The following is a 17,865-nucleotide window of genomic DNA, read 5'->3' as shown; positions in this document are numbered from 1 at the left end:
GGTTTATTTTAAATACTAATCTACCCAAATCTGGTTTACTCAAATTCCTAATTGTCTTTGGTTTAAATTAAATGAAAGCCCAATAAACTAAACCCATTACATTGCAATTAAATCAAACCAACAAGCTGGTTCTTCTTTGGTTTATGATGGGCCACGACTTGAACTTGATTTGGAGTGTCTCCTAATGAACTTTAGATCCTCCACGTCCTGTTAGGCCAGCTAGAAAGCAAGTGGATCAAGATTCTGGCTGCAACTCTCTTTTTGGACCGAAAAAGCCTTATTTCGCCTAGATCCAAATATACCCAATCCAGAAACTTCCTGACATGTTTTCCTTGTTCTCCATACAATTTGGATGAGGTGAATGGTCTCCATAGCTCCTGTTAAGCTCAGTTGGTTGAATCCTCTTTGTTCAAGCTGTTTCAAGGCAGTACCAACAGTTCTTCTCTTCTCTCTATCCAGAACCTCATAGATCATGCCAATAAGAGTATGATACTGTCCATTAAACTGCACCATGATCAGTGGTATAGCTGACCCATACATTGGCTTCAATCCATTGATTCCAATCCTGATCAGGATCACACCATCCCCTCCTCCTTTAAAAGGATTTGTCCTCAAATCCAAGCTCTGTAGGATGATAGAACCTTGATAATTTAACTCCAAAGTTCCTGACCTGGCCATGAGATATATCATCACCTCTCTAGTCTCTCCAGGATGAAACACAAAGCTCTGCAGTCCTTCTTCATGTCTCAGCAACATCTTGGAACTTTCCTCACTGCATGTGGCTTCTAAGGCAGATGATTTCTCCACTTTGTTGAGTTTGCAGTTGAATGCTTCTCTCCAGGATGATCCTATCCACGTCCTGGTCATGAACATGAGACCATGTACTCTCAGTTTAACATCCTTCTGGTCAGGTGGTCGTGTGGTTTGGTCCCCATACTCATCCTCCAGTTCTGGCTTCTCTTTAACCACCAAGTTCCTGTTTATCTCTTCTCAGCTTGTTCTGGTCAGTTATGAACCTGATAAAGGACGTGTTACCTCCTGACTCTCCTTCATTCTCTCTGCAAATAGTTTTTATCATACCATTCTCTCTCCCTTTAAAAAGATTTGACCACAAATCTTGTTTTTCAAGAGTGAATGAACCTTGCAAATTGAGCTTGTATGCAGTTGCTTTCTGATCCAGAATTTGTTTGTTTCTTCTAACCACACACAAGCTTCCTCCTGGTTCAAAAACAACTTGTTGCAGGCCCTTAACAACTCTCAGATGTTCCACTAAGCTGAGCTGAAGACATACCAAAGGTCTGATTAGTAACTCACAAGCTAAAGACTTAAAGTTATCACCTTGCTCAACAGTAGGAAGCACCAATTCAAGAGCTTTAGATGACCCTCCAGGAACCTTTTCTTCTTGTTTTATTTGATCAGGCACGTTGCCACACTCAGCTTCTGCAACTTCTGCCTCCTCCTCTAGTTTTAAACAAAGAGTTGTTGGTTCTGGTTCAGTTTTATGACTCTCCTCAATCTGTTTTATTGGAGAAGCTAATATAGAAGCTTGCAGCTTTTCCTCCTCTTGTTTCAATGATAGAACAGGAACCACAGATCTTCTCTCAGCCGGTTTTAATGGCAATTCAAACCAATAGGCAGGCTGATCTAAAGTAGTAAGCTTTGTTGCTGCTTCTGGTTTTAGTTTTGGAAGTGTCCACTGCGAGACAAACCTCTTCTTCATCAAGGTCTTCATCTCCACCCATGAAATAATTTGTGGTTTTTTTTCAAATCTCCTATTCTGAGAAACTCTCTGCCACCATGAGAATGCACTTCCACAGAGTCCATTGACTGCTAGACATACCTTTTTCTTTTCAGTGTAGTATAGGAGTCCAAAGAGAAACTCCATCTTCTTTTCCCAATCAAGGTATGCCTCTGTATCAATCTTCCCATAGAAGAATGGAATTGTAAGCTCTTCTTCATATCCAGACATAGAATACAGTTTGTTAACTGATAGATTTCGTGCTCCCTTGTTAAAACTTCAAACCCTAACCCTCAAGAGGCTCTGATACCACTTGGTGCAGCCCTGGAATGGCTGTCTCTCCCTGGATCACTTGAAGGGGGCGTGGGTGGATGAAAGGTGATGGATATGGTCTTCTCCTTAGAGCTATGGGATGCTATAAAGATGTTTTTTTCTGCTCCACAGACACAGGATCACCCTGCTTAGTGTCTAGGATGGATCACAGAGATAATCCTTGCAAACAGAGAATCAAAGACTCGATCTGTATCAAGGTTTGTGGATTGATGTGGGACACAAGAGAGATGGCTCGCCTCCTGATACTCCAAGGCTTCTGATCTGGATATGACACACCAAATCAGAGAACCCAAGCTGGATATTACACACCAGCAGAATTGAGAGAAAACTCAAAACAAAGAAGTTGAGAAAAATGACGATTGATTGATTTCCATGCCAAAACGTGGCTACATATGTTAAAAGAATAAAACTGAAAACCCTAAATTTAAACCAAGATGGTTTAATCTCCTAATCCAATTCGAAATCGATTTATTTTAAATACTAATCTACCCAAATCTGGTTTATCCTAATTCCTAATTGTCTTTGGTTTAAATTAAATGAAAGCCCAATAAACTAAACCCATTACATTGCAATTAAATCAAACCAACAAGCTGGTTCTTCTTTGGTTTATGATGGGCCACGACTTGAACTTGATTTGGAGTGTCTCCTAATGAACTTTAGATCCTCCACGTCCTGTTAGGCCAGCTAGAAAGCAAGTGGATCAAGATTCTGGCTGCAACTCTCTTTTTGGACCGAAAAAGCCTTATTTCGCCTAGATCCAAATATAACCCAATCCAGAAACTTCCTGACATGTTTTCCTTGTTCTCCATACAATTTGGACGAGGTGAATGGTCTCCATAGCTCCTGTTAAGCTCAGTTGGTTGAATCCTCTTTGTTCAAGCTGTTTCAAGGCAGTACCAACAGTTCTTCTCTTCTCTCTATCCAGAACCTCATAGATCATGCCAATAAGAGTATGATACTGTCCATTAAACTGCACCATGATCAGTGGTATAGCTGACCCATACATTGGCTTCAATCCATTGATTCCAATCCTGATCAGGATCACACCATCCCCTCCTCCTTTAAAAGGATTTGTCCTCAAATCCAAGCTCTGTAGGATGACAGAACCTTGATAATTTAACTCCAAAGTTCCTGACCTGGCCATGAGATATATCATCACCTCTCTAGTCTCTCCAGGATGAAACACAAAGCTCTGCAGTCCTTCTTCATGTCTCAGCAACATCTTGGAACTTTCCTCACTGCATGTGGCTTCTAAGGCAGATGATTTCTCCACTTTGTTGAGTTTGCAGTTGAATGCTTCTCTCCAGGATGATCCTATCCACGTCCTGGTCATGAACATGAGACCATGTACTCTCAGTTTAACATCCTTCTGGTCAGGTGGTCGTGTGGTTTGGTCCCCATACTCATCCTCCAGTTCTGGCTTCTCTTTAACCACCACCAGTTCCTGTTTATCTCTTCTCAGCTTGTTCTGGTCAGTTATGAACCTGATAAAGGACGTGTTACCTCCTGACTCTCCTTCATTCTCTCTGCAAATAGTTTTTATCATACCATTCTCTCTCCCTTTAAAAAGATTTGACCACAAATCTTGTTTTTCAAGAGTGAATGAACCTTGCAAATTGAGCTTGTATGCAGTTGCTTTCTGATCCAGAATTTGTTTGTTTCTTCTAACCACACACAAGCTTCCTCCTGGTTCAAAAACAACTTGTTGCAGGCCCTTAACAACTCTCAGATGTTCCACTAAGCTGAGCTGAAGACATACCAAAGGTCTGATTAGTAACTCACAAGCTAAAGACTTAAAGTTATCACCTTGCTCAACAGTAGGAAGCACCAATTCAAGAGCTTTAGATGACCCTCCAGGAACCTTTTCTTCTTGTTTTATTTGATCAGGTACGTGGCCACACTCAGCTTCTGCAACTTCTGCCTCCTCCTCTAGTTTTAAACAAAGAGTTGTTGGTTCTGGTTCAGTTTTATGACTCTCCTCAATCTGTTTTATTGGAGAAGCTAATATAGAAGCTTGCAGCTTTTCCTCCTCTTGTTTCAATGATAGAACAGGAACCACAGATCTTCTCTCAGCCGGTTTTAATGGCAATTCAAACCAATAGGCAGGCTGATCTAAAGTAGTAAGCTTTGTTGCTGCTTCTGGTTTTAGTTTTGGAAGTTCCACTGCGAGACAAACCTCTTCTTCATCAAGGTCTTCATCTCCACCCATGAAATAATTTGTGGTTTTTTTTCAAATCTCCTATTCTGAGAAACTCTCTGCCACCATGAGAATGCACTTCCACAGAGTCCATTGACTGCTAGACATACCTTTTTCTTTTCAGTGTAGTATAGGAGTCCAAAGAGAAACTCCATCTTCTTTTCCCAATCAAGGTATGCCTCTGTATCAATCTTCCCATAGAAGAATGGAATTGTAAGCTCTTCTTCATATCCAGACATAGAATACAGTTTGTTAACTGATAGATTTCGTGCTCCCTTGTTAAAACTTCAAACCCTAACCCTCAAGAGGCTCTGATACCACTTGGTGCAGCCCTGGAATGGCTGTCTCTCCCTGGATCACTTGAAGGGGGCGTGGGTGGATGAAAGGTGATGGATATGGTCTTTTCCTTAGAGCTATGGGATGCTATAAAGATGTTTTTTTCTGCTCCACAGACACAGGATCACCCTGCTTAGTGTCTAGGATGGATCACAGAGATAATCCTTGCAAACAGAGAATCAAAGACTCGATCTGTATCAAGGTTTGTGGATTGATGTGGGACACAAGAGAGATGGCTCGTCTCCTGATACTCCAAGGCTTCTGATCTGGATATGGCACACCAAATCAGAGAACCCAAGCTGGATATTACACACCAGCAGAATTGAGAGAAAACTCAAAACAAAGAAGTTGAAAAAAATGTCGATTGATTGATTTCCATCCCAAAACGTGGCTACATATGTTAAAAGAATAAAACTGAAAACCCTAAATTTAAACCAAGATGGTTTAATCTCCTAATCCAATTCGAAATTGGTTTATTTTAAATACTAATCTACCCAAATCTGGTTTACTCAAATTCCTAATTGTCTTTGGTTTAAATTAAATGAAAGCCCAATAAACTAAACCCATTACATTGCAATTAAATTAAACCAACAAGCTGGTTCTTCTTTGGTTTATGATGGGCCACGACTTGAACTTGATTTGGAGTGTCTCCTAATGAACTTTAGATCCTCCACGTCCTGTTAGGCCAGCTAGAAAGCAAGTGGATCAAGATTCTGGCTGCAACTCTCTTTTTGGACCGAAAAAGCCCTATTTCGCCTAGATCCAAATAACCCAATCCAGAAACTTCCTGACATGTTTTCCTTGTTCTCCATACAAATTTGGATGAGGTGAATGGTCTCCATAGCTCCTGTTAAGCTCAGTTGGTTGAATCCTCTTTGTTCAAGCTGTTTCAAGGCAGTACCAACAGTTCTTCTCTTCTCTCTATCCAGAACCTCATAGATCATGCCAATAAGAGTATGATACTGTCCATTAAACTGCACCATGATCAGTGGTATAGCTGACCCATACATTGGCTTCAATCCATTGATTCCAATCCTGATCAGGATCACACCACTTTCTAATCAGGTGATTCCAGTTTCCCAGTTTGGGAATAGGACAGGTTCTTCGTCGTTCCAATCAAACCAGGATGAATGACTTTGTAAGAAGCTTGATTTGGATACATAAAGTGTTGGAGAATCACCAGGAAGTTGAATAAATCTCATAGGAGTTGGGATGAAGAAGTTATCCCACTTTCAAATCAGGTGATTCCAGTTTCCCAGTTTGGGAATAGGACAGCTTCTTCGTCGTTCCAATCAAACCAGGATGAATAACTTTGTAAGAAGCTTGATTTGGATACATAAAGTGTTGGAGAATCACCAGGAAGTTGAATAAATCTCATAGTTGTTGGGATGAAGAATTTATCCCACTTTCTAATCAGGTGATTCCAGTTTCCCAGTTTGGGAATAGGACAGCTTCTCCGTCGTTCCAATCAAACCAGGATGAATCACTTTGTAAGAAGCTTGATTTGGATACATAAAGTGTTGGAGAATCACCAGGAAGTTGAATAAATCTCATAGGAGTTGAGATGAAGAAGTTATCCCACTTTCTAATCAGGTGATTCCAGTTTCCCAGTTTGGTAATAGGACAGCTTCTTCGTCGTTCCAATCAAACCAGGATGAATCACTTTGTAAGAAGCTTGATTTTGATACATAAAATGGTGGAGAAACACCAGGAAGTTGAAAAAATCTCATAGGAGTTGGGATGAAGAAGTTATCCCACTTTCTAATCAGGTGATTCTAGTTTCCCAGTTTGGGAATAGGACAGCTTCTCCGTCGTTCCAATCAAACCAGGATGAATCACATTGTAAGAAGCTTGATTTGGATACATAAAATGGTGGGGAAACACCAGGAAGTTGAATAAATCTCATAGGACTTGGGATGAAGAAGTTATCCCACTTTCTAATCAGGTGATTCCAGTTTCCCAGTTTGGGAATAGGACAGGTTCTTCGTCGTTTCAATCAAACCAGGATGAATCACTTTGTAAGAAGCTTGATTTGGATACATAAAGTGTTGGAGAAACACCAGGAAGTTGAATAAATCTCATAGGAGTTGGGATGAAGAAGTTATCCCACTTTCAAATCAGGTGATTCCAGTTTCCCAGTTCGGGAATAGGACAGGTTCTTCGTCGTTCCAATCAAACCAGGATGAGTCACTTTGTAAGAAGCTTGATTTGGATACATAAAGTGTTGGAGAATCACCAAGAGGTTGAATAAATCTCATAGGAGTTGGGATGAAGAAGTTATCCCACTTTCAAATCAGGTGATTCCAGTTTCCCAGTTTGGGAATAGGACAACTTCTTCGTCAATCCAATCAAACCAGGATGAGTCACTTTGTAAGAAATGAGGAGTGTTAAGTGAAGAATGAAGATGAGGGTTAAGTAGAATGAAGAGGAGAAAGAATAGGAAGGTTTGGGAGCTTTGAGATCAGCCAGTCCGTACAAGGCCGTACATGGCCGTACAGTCCGTACAAGATAGGATCGACCAAAGCTCAACCAAACCTTACCATAAGTTATCCGAGTTACTTAAGTGAAAGAGGAGAAGTTACCTTAGCCTTTGTGGGATGGATCAGACCGTTGAAAGGATAAGGGAGTCTTGGACAGGCTGGCACAGCTGGAAAAGCAAAAGCAAAAGGCATGAGCCAGCTAAGGAAGGCTCACACGCGCAGCTCACATCATTGGATGGTTTTGAAATGGTCATTGACTCCACATGCTTACCTTATCCTCTTGTTTACGAAAACCCTACTTATGTCTTCATATAAATATGTAACCTCACTCATTAATAAGATTAAGCAATTCATTTTGAGTCCTTCTCTTAGTCTTTAGTCTCCATGATCTCTTATTAGTCTCTTAAACTCTTTCTAGACTCTTATCTTCTCCAAATCCATTCTAATCTTTCCTAAATACTCAGATTACTCTAAACATTACTAAAAGTCATATGGTATCAGAGCCAGGTTCGTGAGAACCTGAGTTCGTGGTTGACTCTTTGAGGTTTCAAGATTGAACCTTTAAAGAGTTTGGTTGGTGTTCTTGTGTTCTTGGGAGGTTCTGGGTATTGTCCGAGTTCAAAGACGAGTTTTTAGTGTGTTGTTGAAGCTGTGAGGTTGAAGACCGAGGCAGTGTGTGTTCTTACAAGTCTTCTAACCCAAGATCCAGTTTGTGAAGTCTAGAGAAGTCATAGTTCATCATGGAGAGTGGTATGAACATGAACATGAAGGTAGCGGTTTGCTTCAAGGGAACCAACTACTTGGTGTGGTCTCGGATGGTGAGAACCACGGTGGGAAGCAAAGGGCTTTGGAAGCACATCACGCCAGGAGAAGCTCCAAAGCTCATCACCCAAGGAGAAACTGAAGGAGAAGCCGCCAGCAAAGCGGAAGAGAAGTGGCATCAGGAGGACATGTTGGTGATGTCAGTGCTGCATGCTTCACTTGAGCCGGCAATTCTAGATGCATACAGCTACTGTGAATCTGCTAAAGAGCTGTGGGATACTTTGAAGAAGGTGTATGGGAATACATCAAACCTGAGCCGTGTGTTTGAGGTGAAGCAGGCTATAAACAACTTGGTACAAGAGGATATGGAGTTCACCAAGCATCTAGGGAGGTTCAGAACACTCTGGTCCGAGCTGGAGATGTTAAGGCCAAGCACTACAGACGCAGAAGAGCTCAACAAAAGGAGAGAGCAAGACAAGGTCTTTGGGCTACTCCTCACCATGAATCCGGCTTACAATGGGCTCATCCAACACTTGCTTAGAGAAGACACACTACCTGATCTTGAAGAAGTGTGTGCAAGGATTCAGAAGGAACAAGGCTCCATTGGGTTGTTTGGGAAGAAAGGAGAGCTATCTCTTGTGAATCAAGCAACTCAAGAGGAAGGAGGGGAAGCTCCACAAGCACACAAGGCTGCGCATGGGAAGTATGATGAGAGGAGGTTCAATGGGAACTGTGATCACTGCAAGAAGCATGGCCACAAGAAGAGCCAATGCTGGATACTCCATCCCCATCTCAAGCCGGCAAAGTTTATGAAGGACAGAGAGGCAAGGGCTAATGTCTCAGATGGAGCAAGCGCAAATGGAGCAGGTACCAGCAAAGGGAAGGAGATAGATGGACGTGAAGCAGGTGATGGGAAGTCTCTTGTAGCCTACACTGGAGCCCCAAGCAACCGTGGGAACCATGATCAAGAGTATCTGAGGAAATCCGACCTGGATGCTCTCATTAAGCTCTTCAAGGAGAATGGTAACACTTTTGGGTATTCCTTTGGTGCTAGGGCAATAGAGAATGATGAGAATCTAACTAGAACTGATAGGATGCATGAAAGTATGATAGATATGATAAACCAATCTAGAACGGCTAGTTTTGCTAGAAATGATCATGCATTCAAACCATCTAGTATCCTTGCTCATATTGCTAGTTCACATACCATTAAGCCATTAGTAGTTGATTCTGGTGCATCTCACCATATGATAAGTGACACTAGTTTGATTAAAAACATTGTACCAATGAATGGTAATGTGATGATAGCCAATGGAGATAAGATACCTATTAGAGGAATAGGAAGTCTTAAACTATTTGATAAGGAAACTAAAGCCTTTTATATGCCTGAATTTACTTCAAACTTGTTATCTGTTAAGAAATGTGCTACTGATTTGCAATGCAATGTCATATTCAGTCCTAATGATGTGAAGTTTCAGGATATTAAAAGCAGCAAGATGATTGGAAAGGGAGTGACTAAAGGAGAATTGTATTTACTTGAAGATCTTGCTCCTGTTTCTAGTTATAGCTGCTCGTTTACTTCTGTTTCTGGTTCTAGTTTAAGTAAAAATGCATTGTGGCATGCTAGATTAGGACACCCTCATAATAAGGCTTTAAAACTGATGTTGCCAGGTGTTTCCTTTGAGAATAATGATTGTGAAGCTTGCATTTTAGGCAAGCATTGTAAGACTGTCTTTACTAAATCAACTACTGTTTATGAGAAGTGTTTTGATTTGATTCATTCTGATGTTTGGACTGCTCCTTGCTTATCTAGAGACAATCAAAAGTATTATGTAACTTTCATTGATGAAAAATCCAAATACACCTGGTTAACTTTAATTCCAACCAAAGATAGGGTACTTGATGCATTTAAGAACTTTCAATCCTATGTGACTAACCATTATAATGCCAAGATAAAGATTTTCAGGTCAGATAATGGAGGAGAGTACACGGGACAAGCATTCAAGCTCCACCTATCTCAGCATGGAATTCTACATCAGACAAGCTGTCCCTATACTCCACAACAGAATGGTGTGGCTGAGAGAAAGAATAGGCATCTGATGGAAGTGGCCAGGTCCATGATGTTTCAATCCAATGTCCCTAAAAGGTTCTGGAGTGATGCGGTCACTACAGCTTGTTATCTCATCAACAGAACACCAACTCTGATTCTGCAAGGGTTATCACCATTTGAGGTATTGAACCAGTACAAGCCCTCATTGGAACATATGAAGATCTTTGGGTGTTTGTGTTTTGTGATGGTACCGGGAGAATTAAGAAACAAGCTTGAAGCTAGGAGCTCCAAGGCAATGTTTATTGGATATTCATCAAGTCAGAAAGGATACAAGTGCTATGATCCTAACACAAGGAGAGTTTTAGTATCTAGAGAAGTGAAGTTTGTGGAAGAAAAAGGATATTATGAGGAGCAGATTCAAGAAGACTTGAAAGATCTCACTTCGGATAGAGCTTCAACCTTGAGGATAATACTAGAAGGACTTGGAATCAAGATGGATCAAGAACAGCAAGAAGTGAGAGGCACTACACCAATACCGGATCATCAGACGTCCAATCTTGAGCATGAGGGGGGGAATGGAACAGAAACTCAAACTCAAAGTCATGGAGAGAGTTCTGATTCTCATGATCAAGCTGTGGAGTCAAATGATCAACAAGAAGGAGCTGAATCAAGTCAGCTAAGGGATGAAGGAGCTGAAGCAAGTCAGCCAAGAGAAGAAACATCTGAAACTAGTACACAAGAAGAAGTACAAGACATGGAGTTGCCGGCGCAAGAAGGGCCAGTGTTGAGAAGGAGTACAAGGCTGAGAAAGGATCCTTCCAGTTGGGTAAACACAAGAGTGTACTACAATGCCCAAGCTGTGAAGCATCCTACTCAGGCCGTGTGTTCTTTTGCTCAATATCCAGAAGCACATTGTGCATTCATGGTAAACTTAGATGAGAATCACATTCCAAGAAGCTATGAAGAGGCAATGGAGGATAAGGAATGGAAGGAATCAGTAGGAGCTGAGGCAGGAGCTATGATAAAGAATGATACATGGTATGAGAGTGAACTACCAAAAGGGAAGAAGGCAGTATCTAGTAGATGGATCTTCACAATTAAATACAAGGCTGATGGGCAGATTGAGAGGAAGAAGACTAGATTAGTAGCAAGAGGGTTTACTCAGACATATGGAGAGGATTACATTGAGACATTTGCACCAGTAGCCAAGTTACATACCATTAGAATTGTACTAAGCTTGGCGGTTAACCTTGGATGGGGATTGTGGCAAATGGATGTGAAGAATGCATTCTTACAAGGAGAACTTGAGGATGAAGTCTACATGTATCCTCCACCAGGTCTTGAACATCTAGTGAAGAGAGGGAATGTACTGAGGCTGAAGAAGGCTATCTATGGGTTGAAGCAATCACCAAGAGCTTGGTACAACAAGTTGAGCACAACTCTAAACGGCCGAGGCTTTAAGAAGTCAGAACTAGACCACACTCTCTTTACTCTCACTACTCCCTCAGGTATGGTTGCTCTCCTTGTGTATGTGGATGATATCATTATCACAGGGAGTGATAAGGAAGGTATCAAAGCAACCAAGGAGTTTCTAAAGTCTATGTTTGAGATAAAAGACTTGGGAGAAATGAAATACTTCCTTGGAATTGAGATTTGTAGATCCAAGGAAGGATTGTTCATGTCCCAAAGGAAGTATACACTTGATCTTTTGAAAGGTGCAGGTGCTTATGGAGGCAAGACAGCAAGGATGCCAATGGAGGATGGCTACAAAGTACCAAGAGAGGGGGAGATTGAAGACAGCAAGCCATTTCATGATCCTAAACTCTATAGAAAACTTGTTGGCAAATTGATTTATCTTACCATCACAAGGCCTGATATATGCTTTGCTGTGAATCAGGTGAGTCAACATATGCAGCTTCCCAAGGAACATCATTGGCGTATGGTGGAGAGGCTGCTGATGTATCTGAATGGCTCGCCGGATCAAGGAGTCTGGATGGGGTGCAATGGAAGCACAGAAGTTGTGGGCTATTGTGATGCTGATTGGGCAGGAGATAGAGCTGACAGGAGATCAACTACCGGCTATTGCACATTCATTGGAGGCAACTTGGTGACTTGGAAGAGCAAGAAGCAGAAGGTGGTGTCATGTTCAAGTGCTGAAGCTGAGTATAGAGCCATGCTGAAGCTGACAAACGAGTTGGTGTGGATCAAAGGCATCTTGAAGCACTTGGAGATTGAACAAGCCACTCCAATGACAATGCATTGTGATAATCAAGCTGCCATTCACATTGCATCCAACTCGGTGTTCCATGAGAGAACCAAGCACATTGAGGTTGATTGCCACAAAGTAAGACAGATGATTGTGCTTGGAGTGATCTTACCTTGCTACACGAGAAGTGAAGATCAGTTGGCTGATGTGTTCACCAAGGCTGCGAGACAAAAGACTATGGAGTCCATTCACATCAGATTGGGACTCATAGATCTTGGGAAGAGAAGGAGCTGATCCCCTTAGCTGTGAGATCTTTACTCTTTTTCCCTCATTAAGGTTTTGTCCCAATGGGTTTTCCTTAGTGAGGTTTTTAATGAGGAAGATCTCATGGCTGTCCAAGCTTAGACTTTCACAAAGCTAAGCTTGAGGGGGAGTGTAGAGATGAGGAGTGTTAAGTGAAGAATGAAGATGAGGGTTAAGTAGAATGAAGAGGAGAAAGGATAGGAAGGTTTGGGAGCTTTGAGATCAGCCAGTCCGTACAAGGCCGTACAAGGCCGTACAGTCCGTACAAGATAGGATCGACCAAAGCTCAACCAAACCTTACCATAAGTTATCCGAGTTACTTAAGTGAAAGAGGAGAAGTTACTTTAGCCTTTGTGGGATGGATCAGACCGTTGAAAGGATAAGGGAGTCTTGGACAGGCTGGCACAGCTGGAAAAGCAAAAGCAAAAGGCATGAGCCAGCTAAGGAAGGCTCACACGCGCAGCTCACATCATTGGATGGTTTGAAATGGTCATTGACTCCACATGCTTACCTTATCCTCTTGTTTACGAAAACCCTACTTATGTCTTCATATAAATATGTAACCTCACTCATTAATAAGATTAAGCAATTCATTTTGAGTCCTTCTCTTAGTCTTTAGTCTCCATGATCTCTTATTAGTCTCTTAAACTCTTTCTAGACTCTTATCTTCTCCAAATCCATTCTAATCTTTCCTAAATACTCAGATTACTCTAAACATTACTAAAAGTCATAAAAACCAGGATGTTGAATAAATCTCATAGGAGTTGGGATGAAGAAGTTATCCCACTTTCAAATCAGGTGATTCCAGTTTCCCAGTTTGGGAATAGGACAGCTTCTCTGTCGTTCCAATCAAACCAGGATGAATCACTTTGTAAGAAGCTTGATTTGGATACATAAAGTGTTGGAGAATCAGCAGGAAGTCGAATAAATCTCATAGGAGTTGGGATGAAGAAGTTATCCCACTTTCAAATCAGGTGATTCCAGTTTCCCAGTTTAGGAATAGGACAGCTTCTTCGTCAATCCAATCAAACCAGGATGAATCACTTTGTAAGAAGCTTGATTTTGATACATAAAATGGTGGGAAAACACCAGGAAGTTGAATAACTCTCATAGGAGTTGGGATGAAGAAGTTATCCCACTTTCTAATCAGGTGATTCCAGTTTCCCAGTTTGGGAATAGGACAGGTTCTTCGTCGTTTCAATCAAACCAGGATGAATCACTTTGTAAGAAGCTTGATTTGGATACATAAAGTGTTGGAGAAACACCAGGAAGTTGAATAAATCTCATAGGAGTTGGGATGAAGAAGTTATCCCACTTTCAAATCAGGTGATTCCAGTTTCCCAGTTTGGGAATAGGACAGCTTCTCCGTCGTTCCAATCAAACCAGGATGAGTCACTTTGTAAGAAGCTTGATTTTGATACATAAAGTGTTGGAGAATCACCAGGATGTTGAATAAATCTCATAGGAGTTGGGATGAAGAAGTTATCCCACTTTCTAATCAGGTGATTCCAGTTTCCCAGTTTGGGAATAGGACAGCTTCTCCGTCGTTCCAATCAAACCAGGATGAATCACTTTGTAAGAAGCTTGATTTGGATACATAAAGTGTTGGAGAATCACCAGGAAGTTGAATAAATCTCATAGGAGTTGGGATGAAGAAGTTATCCCACTTTCAAATCAGGTGATTCCAGTTTCCCAGTTTGGGAATAGGACACTTCTTCGTCGTCAATCCAATCAAACCAGGATGAATCACTTTGTAAGAAGCTTGATTTTGATACATAAAATGGTGGGGAAACACCAGGAAGTTGAATAAATCTCATAGGAGTTGGGATGAAGAAGTTATCCCACTTTCTAATCAGGTGATTCCAGTTTCCCAGTTTGGGAATAGGACAGGTTCTTCGTCGTTCCAATCAAACCAGGATGAATCACTTTGTAAGAAGCTTGATTTGGATACATAAAGTGTTGGAGAATCACCAGGAAGTTGAATAAATCTCATAGGAGTTGGGATGAAGAAGTTATCCCACTTTCTAATCAGGTGATTCCAGTTTCCCAGTTTGGGAATAGGACAGCTTCTCCGTCGTTCCAATCAAACCAGGATGAATCACTTTGTAAGAAGCTTGATTTGGATACATAAAGTGTTGGAGAATCACCAGGAAGTTGAATAAATCTCATAGGAGTTGGGATGAAGAAGTTATCCCACTTTCTAATCAGGTGATTCCAGTTTCCCAGTTTGGGAATAGGACAGCTTCTCCGTCGGTCCAATCAAACCAGGATGAATCAGTTTGTAAGAAGCTTGATTTGATACATAAAATGGTGGGGAAACACCAGGAAGTTGAATAAATCTCATAGGAGTTGGGATGAAGAAGTTATCCCACTTTCTAATCAGGTGATTCCAGTTTCCCAGTTTGGGAATAGGACAGGTTCTTCGTCGTTCCAATCAAACCAGGATGAATCACTTTGTAAGAAGCTTGATTTGGATACATAAAGTGTTGGAGACACCAGGAAGTTGAATAAATCTCATAGGAGTTGGGATGAAGAAGTTATCCCACTTTCAAATCAGGTGATTCCAGTTTCCCAGTTTGGGAATAGGACAGCTTCTTCGTCGTTCCAATCAAACCAGGATGAATCACTTTGTAAGAAGCTTGATTTGGATACATAAAGTGTTGGAGAATCACCAGGAAGTTGAATAAATCTCATAGGAGTTGGGATGAAGAAGTTATCCCACTTTCAAATCAGGTGATTCCAGTTTCCCAGTTTGGGAATAGGACAGCTTCTTCGTCGTTCCAATAAAACCAGGATGAATCACTTTGTAAGAAGCTTGATTTTGATACATAAATAGGTGGGGAAACACCAGGAAGTTGAATAAATCTCATAGGAGTTGGGATAAAGAAGTTATCCCACTTTCTAATCAGGTGATTCCAGTTTCCCAGTTTGGGAATAGGACAGCTTCTTCGTCGTTCCAATCAAACCAGGATGAATCACTTTGTAAGAAGCTTGATTTGGATACATAAAGTGTTGGAGAAACACCAGGAAGTTGAATAAATCTCATAGGAGTTGGGATGAAGAAGTTATCCCACTTTCAAATCAGGTGATTCCAGTTTCCCAGTTTGGGAATAGGACAGCTTCTTCGTCGTTCCAATCAAACCAGGATGAATCACTTTGTAAGAAGCTTGATTTGGATACATAAAGTGTTGGAGAATCACCAGGAAGTTGAATAAATCTCATAGGAGTTGGGATGAAGAAGTTATCCCACTTTCTAATCAGGTGATTCCAGTTTCCCAGTTGGGAATAGGACAGCTTCTTCGTCGTTCCAATCAAACCAGGATGAATCACTTTGTAAGAAGCTTGATTTGGATACATAAAATGGTGGAGAAACACCAGGAAGTTGAATAAATCTCATAGGAGTTGGGATGAAGAAGTTATCCCACTTTCTAATCAGGTGATTCCAGTTTCCCAGTTTGGGAATAGGACAGCTTCTTCGTCGTTCCAATCAAACCAGGATGAATCACTTTGTAAGAAGCTTGATTTGGATACATAAAGTGTTGGAGAATCACCAGGAAGTTGAATAAATCTCATAGGAGTTGGGATGAAGAAGTTATCCCACTTTCAAATCAGGTGATTCCAGTTTCCCAGTTTGGGAATAGGACAGCTTCTTCGTCGTTCCAATCAAACCAGGATGAATCACTTTGTAAGAAGCTTGATTTGGATACATAAAGTGTTGGAGAATCACCAGGAAGTTGAATAAATCTCATAGGAGTTGGGATGAAGAAGTTATCCCACTTTCTAATCAGGTGATTCCAGTTTCCCAGTTGGGAATAGGACAGCTTCTTCGTCGTTCCAATCAAACCAGGATGAATCACTTTGTAAGAAGCTTGATTTGGATACATAAAGTGTTGGAGAATCACCAGGAAGTTGAATAAATCTCATAGGAGTTGGGATGAAGAAGTTATCCCACTTTCTAATCAGGTGATTCCAGTTTCCCAGTTTGGGAATAGGACAGCTTCTTCGTCGTTCCAATCAAACCAGGATGAATCACTTTGTAAGAAGCTTGATTTGGATACATAAAATGGTGGAGAATCACCAGGAAGTTGAAAAAATCTCATAGGAGTTGGGAGATTGAAGAAGTTATCCCACTTTCTAATCAGGTGATTCCAGTTTCCCAGTTTGGGAATAGGACAGCTTCTCTCGTCGTTCCAATCAAACCAGGATGAATCACTTTGTAAGAAGCTTGATTTGGATTGGATACATAAAGTGTTGGAGAATCACCAGGAAGTTGAATAAATCTCATAGGAGTTGGGATGAAGAAGTTATCCCACTTTCAAATCAGGTGATTCCAGTTTCCCAGTTTGGGCATAGGACAGCTTCTTCGTCGTTCCAATCAAACCAGGATGAATCACTTTGTAAGAAGCTTGATTTTGATACATAAAGTGGTGGAGAAACACCAGGAAGTTGAATAAATCTCATAGGAGTTGGGATGAAGAAGTATCCCACTTTCTAATCAGGTGATTCCAGTTTCCCAGTTTGGGACATAGGACAGCTTCTCCGTCGTCGTTCCAATCAAACCAGGATGAATCACTTTGTAAGAAGCTTGATTTGGATACATAAAAGGTTGGAGAATCACCAAGAGGTTGAATAAATCTCATAGGAGTTGGGATGAAGAATTTATCCCACTTTCAAATCGTGATTCCAGTTTCCCAGTTTGGGAATAGGACAACTTCTTCGTCAATCCAATCAAACCAGGATGAATCACTTTGTAAGAAGCTTGATTTTTATACATAAAATGGTGGGGCAACACAGGAAGTTGAATAAATCTCATAGGAGTTGGGATGAAGAAGTTATCCCACTTTCTAATCAGGTGATTCCAGTTTCCCAGTTTGGGAATAGGACAGCTTCTTCGTCGTTCCAATCAAACCAGGATGAATCACTTTGTAAGAAGCTTGATTTGGATACATAAAGGTTGGAGAAACCCAGGAAGTTGAATAAATCTCATAGGAGTTGGGATGAAGAGTTTATCCCACTTTCAAATCAGTGATTCCAGTTTCCCAGTTTGGGAATAGGACAGCTTCTTCGTCGTTCCAATCAAACCAGGACTGAATCACTCTTGTAAGAAGCAGCTTGATTTGGATACATAAAGTGTTGGAGAACACCAGGAAGTTGAATAAACTCCATAGGAGTTGGGATGAAGAAGTTATCCCACTTTCTATCAGGTGATTCAAGTTTCCCAGTTTGGGGAATAGGACAGCTTCTTCGTCGTTCCAATCAAACCAGGATGAATCACTTTGTAAGAAGCTTGATTTGATACATAAAAATGGTGGAGAAACACCAGGAAGTTGAAAAAAAATCTCATAGGAGTTGGATGAAGAAGTTTCCCACTTTCTAATCAGGTGATTCCAGTTTCCCAGTTTGGGATCAGGACAGCTTCTCCTTCGTTCCAATCAAACCAGGATGAATCCACTTTGTAAG

General features: G+C 41.1%; 2 protein-coding genes across 2 annotated transcripts; both read right to left on the bottom strand.

Annotated features, from left to right (window-relative positions):
* Positions 1-338: 338 nt before the first annotated feature.
* On the bottom strand, positions 339-2,021 carry LOC117129874. The gene is made up of 2 exons (XM_033283093.1): positions 1,361-2,021; positions 339-1,279 (listed from the first exon to the last, which is right to left on the bottom strand). Exons 1-2 carry the CDS (start codon positions 1,967-1,969, stop codon positions 962-964), a joined length of 927 nt encoding a protein of 308 aa, XP_033138984.1. The 5' UTR covers positions 1,970-2,021; the 3' UTR covers positions 339-961.
* On the bottom strand, positions 1,400-4,329 carry LOC117129873. Its single transcript, XM_033283092.1, has 2 exons — positions 3,900-4,329; positions 1,400-3,818 (listed from the first exon to the last, which is right to left on the bottom strand). Exons 1-2 carry the CDS (start codon positions 4,278-4,280, stop codon positions 2,823-2,825), a joined length of 1,377 nt encoding a protein of 458 aa, XP_033138983.1. The 5' UTR covers positions 4,281-4,329; the 3' UTR covers positions 1,400-2,822.
* Positions 4,330-17,865: the final 13,536 nt, after the last annotated feature.

Source organism: Brassica rapa, unplaced genomic scaffold (genome assembly GCF_000309985.2).
Source record: "Brassica rapa cultivar Chiifu-401-42 unplaced genomic scaffold, CAAS_Brap_v3.01 Scaffold0216, whole genome shotgun sequence".
NCBI lineage: Eukaryota > Viridiplantae > Streptophyta > Magnoliopsida > Brassicales > Brassicaceae > Brassica > Brassica rapa.
This window is presented reverse-complemented; position numbering and strand designations above follow the sequence as displayed.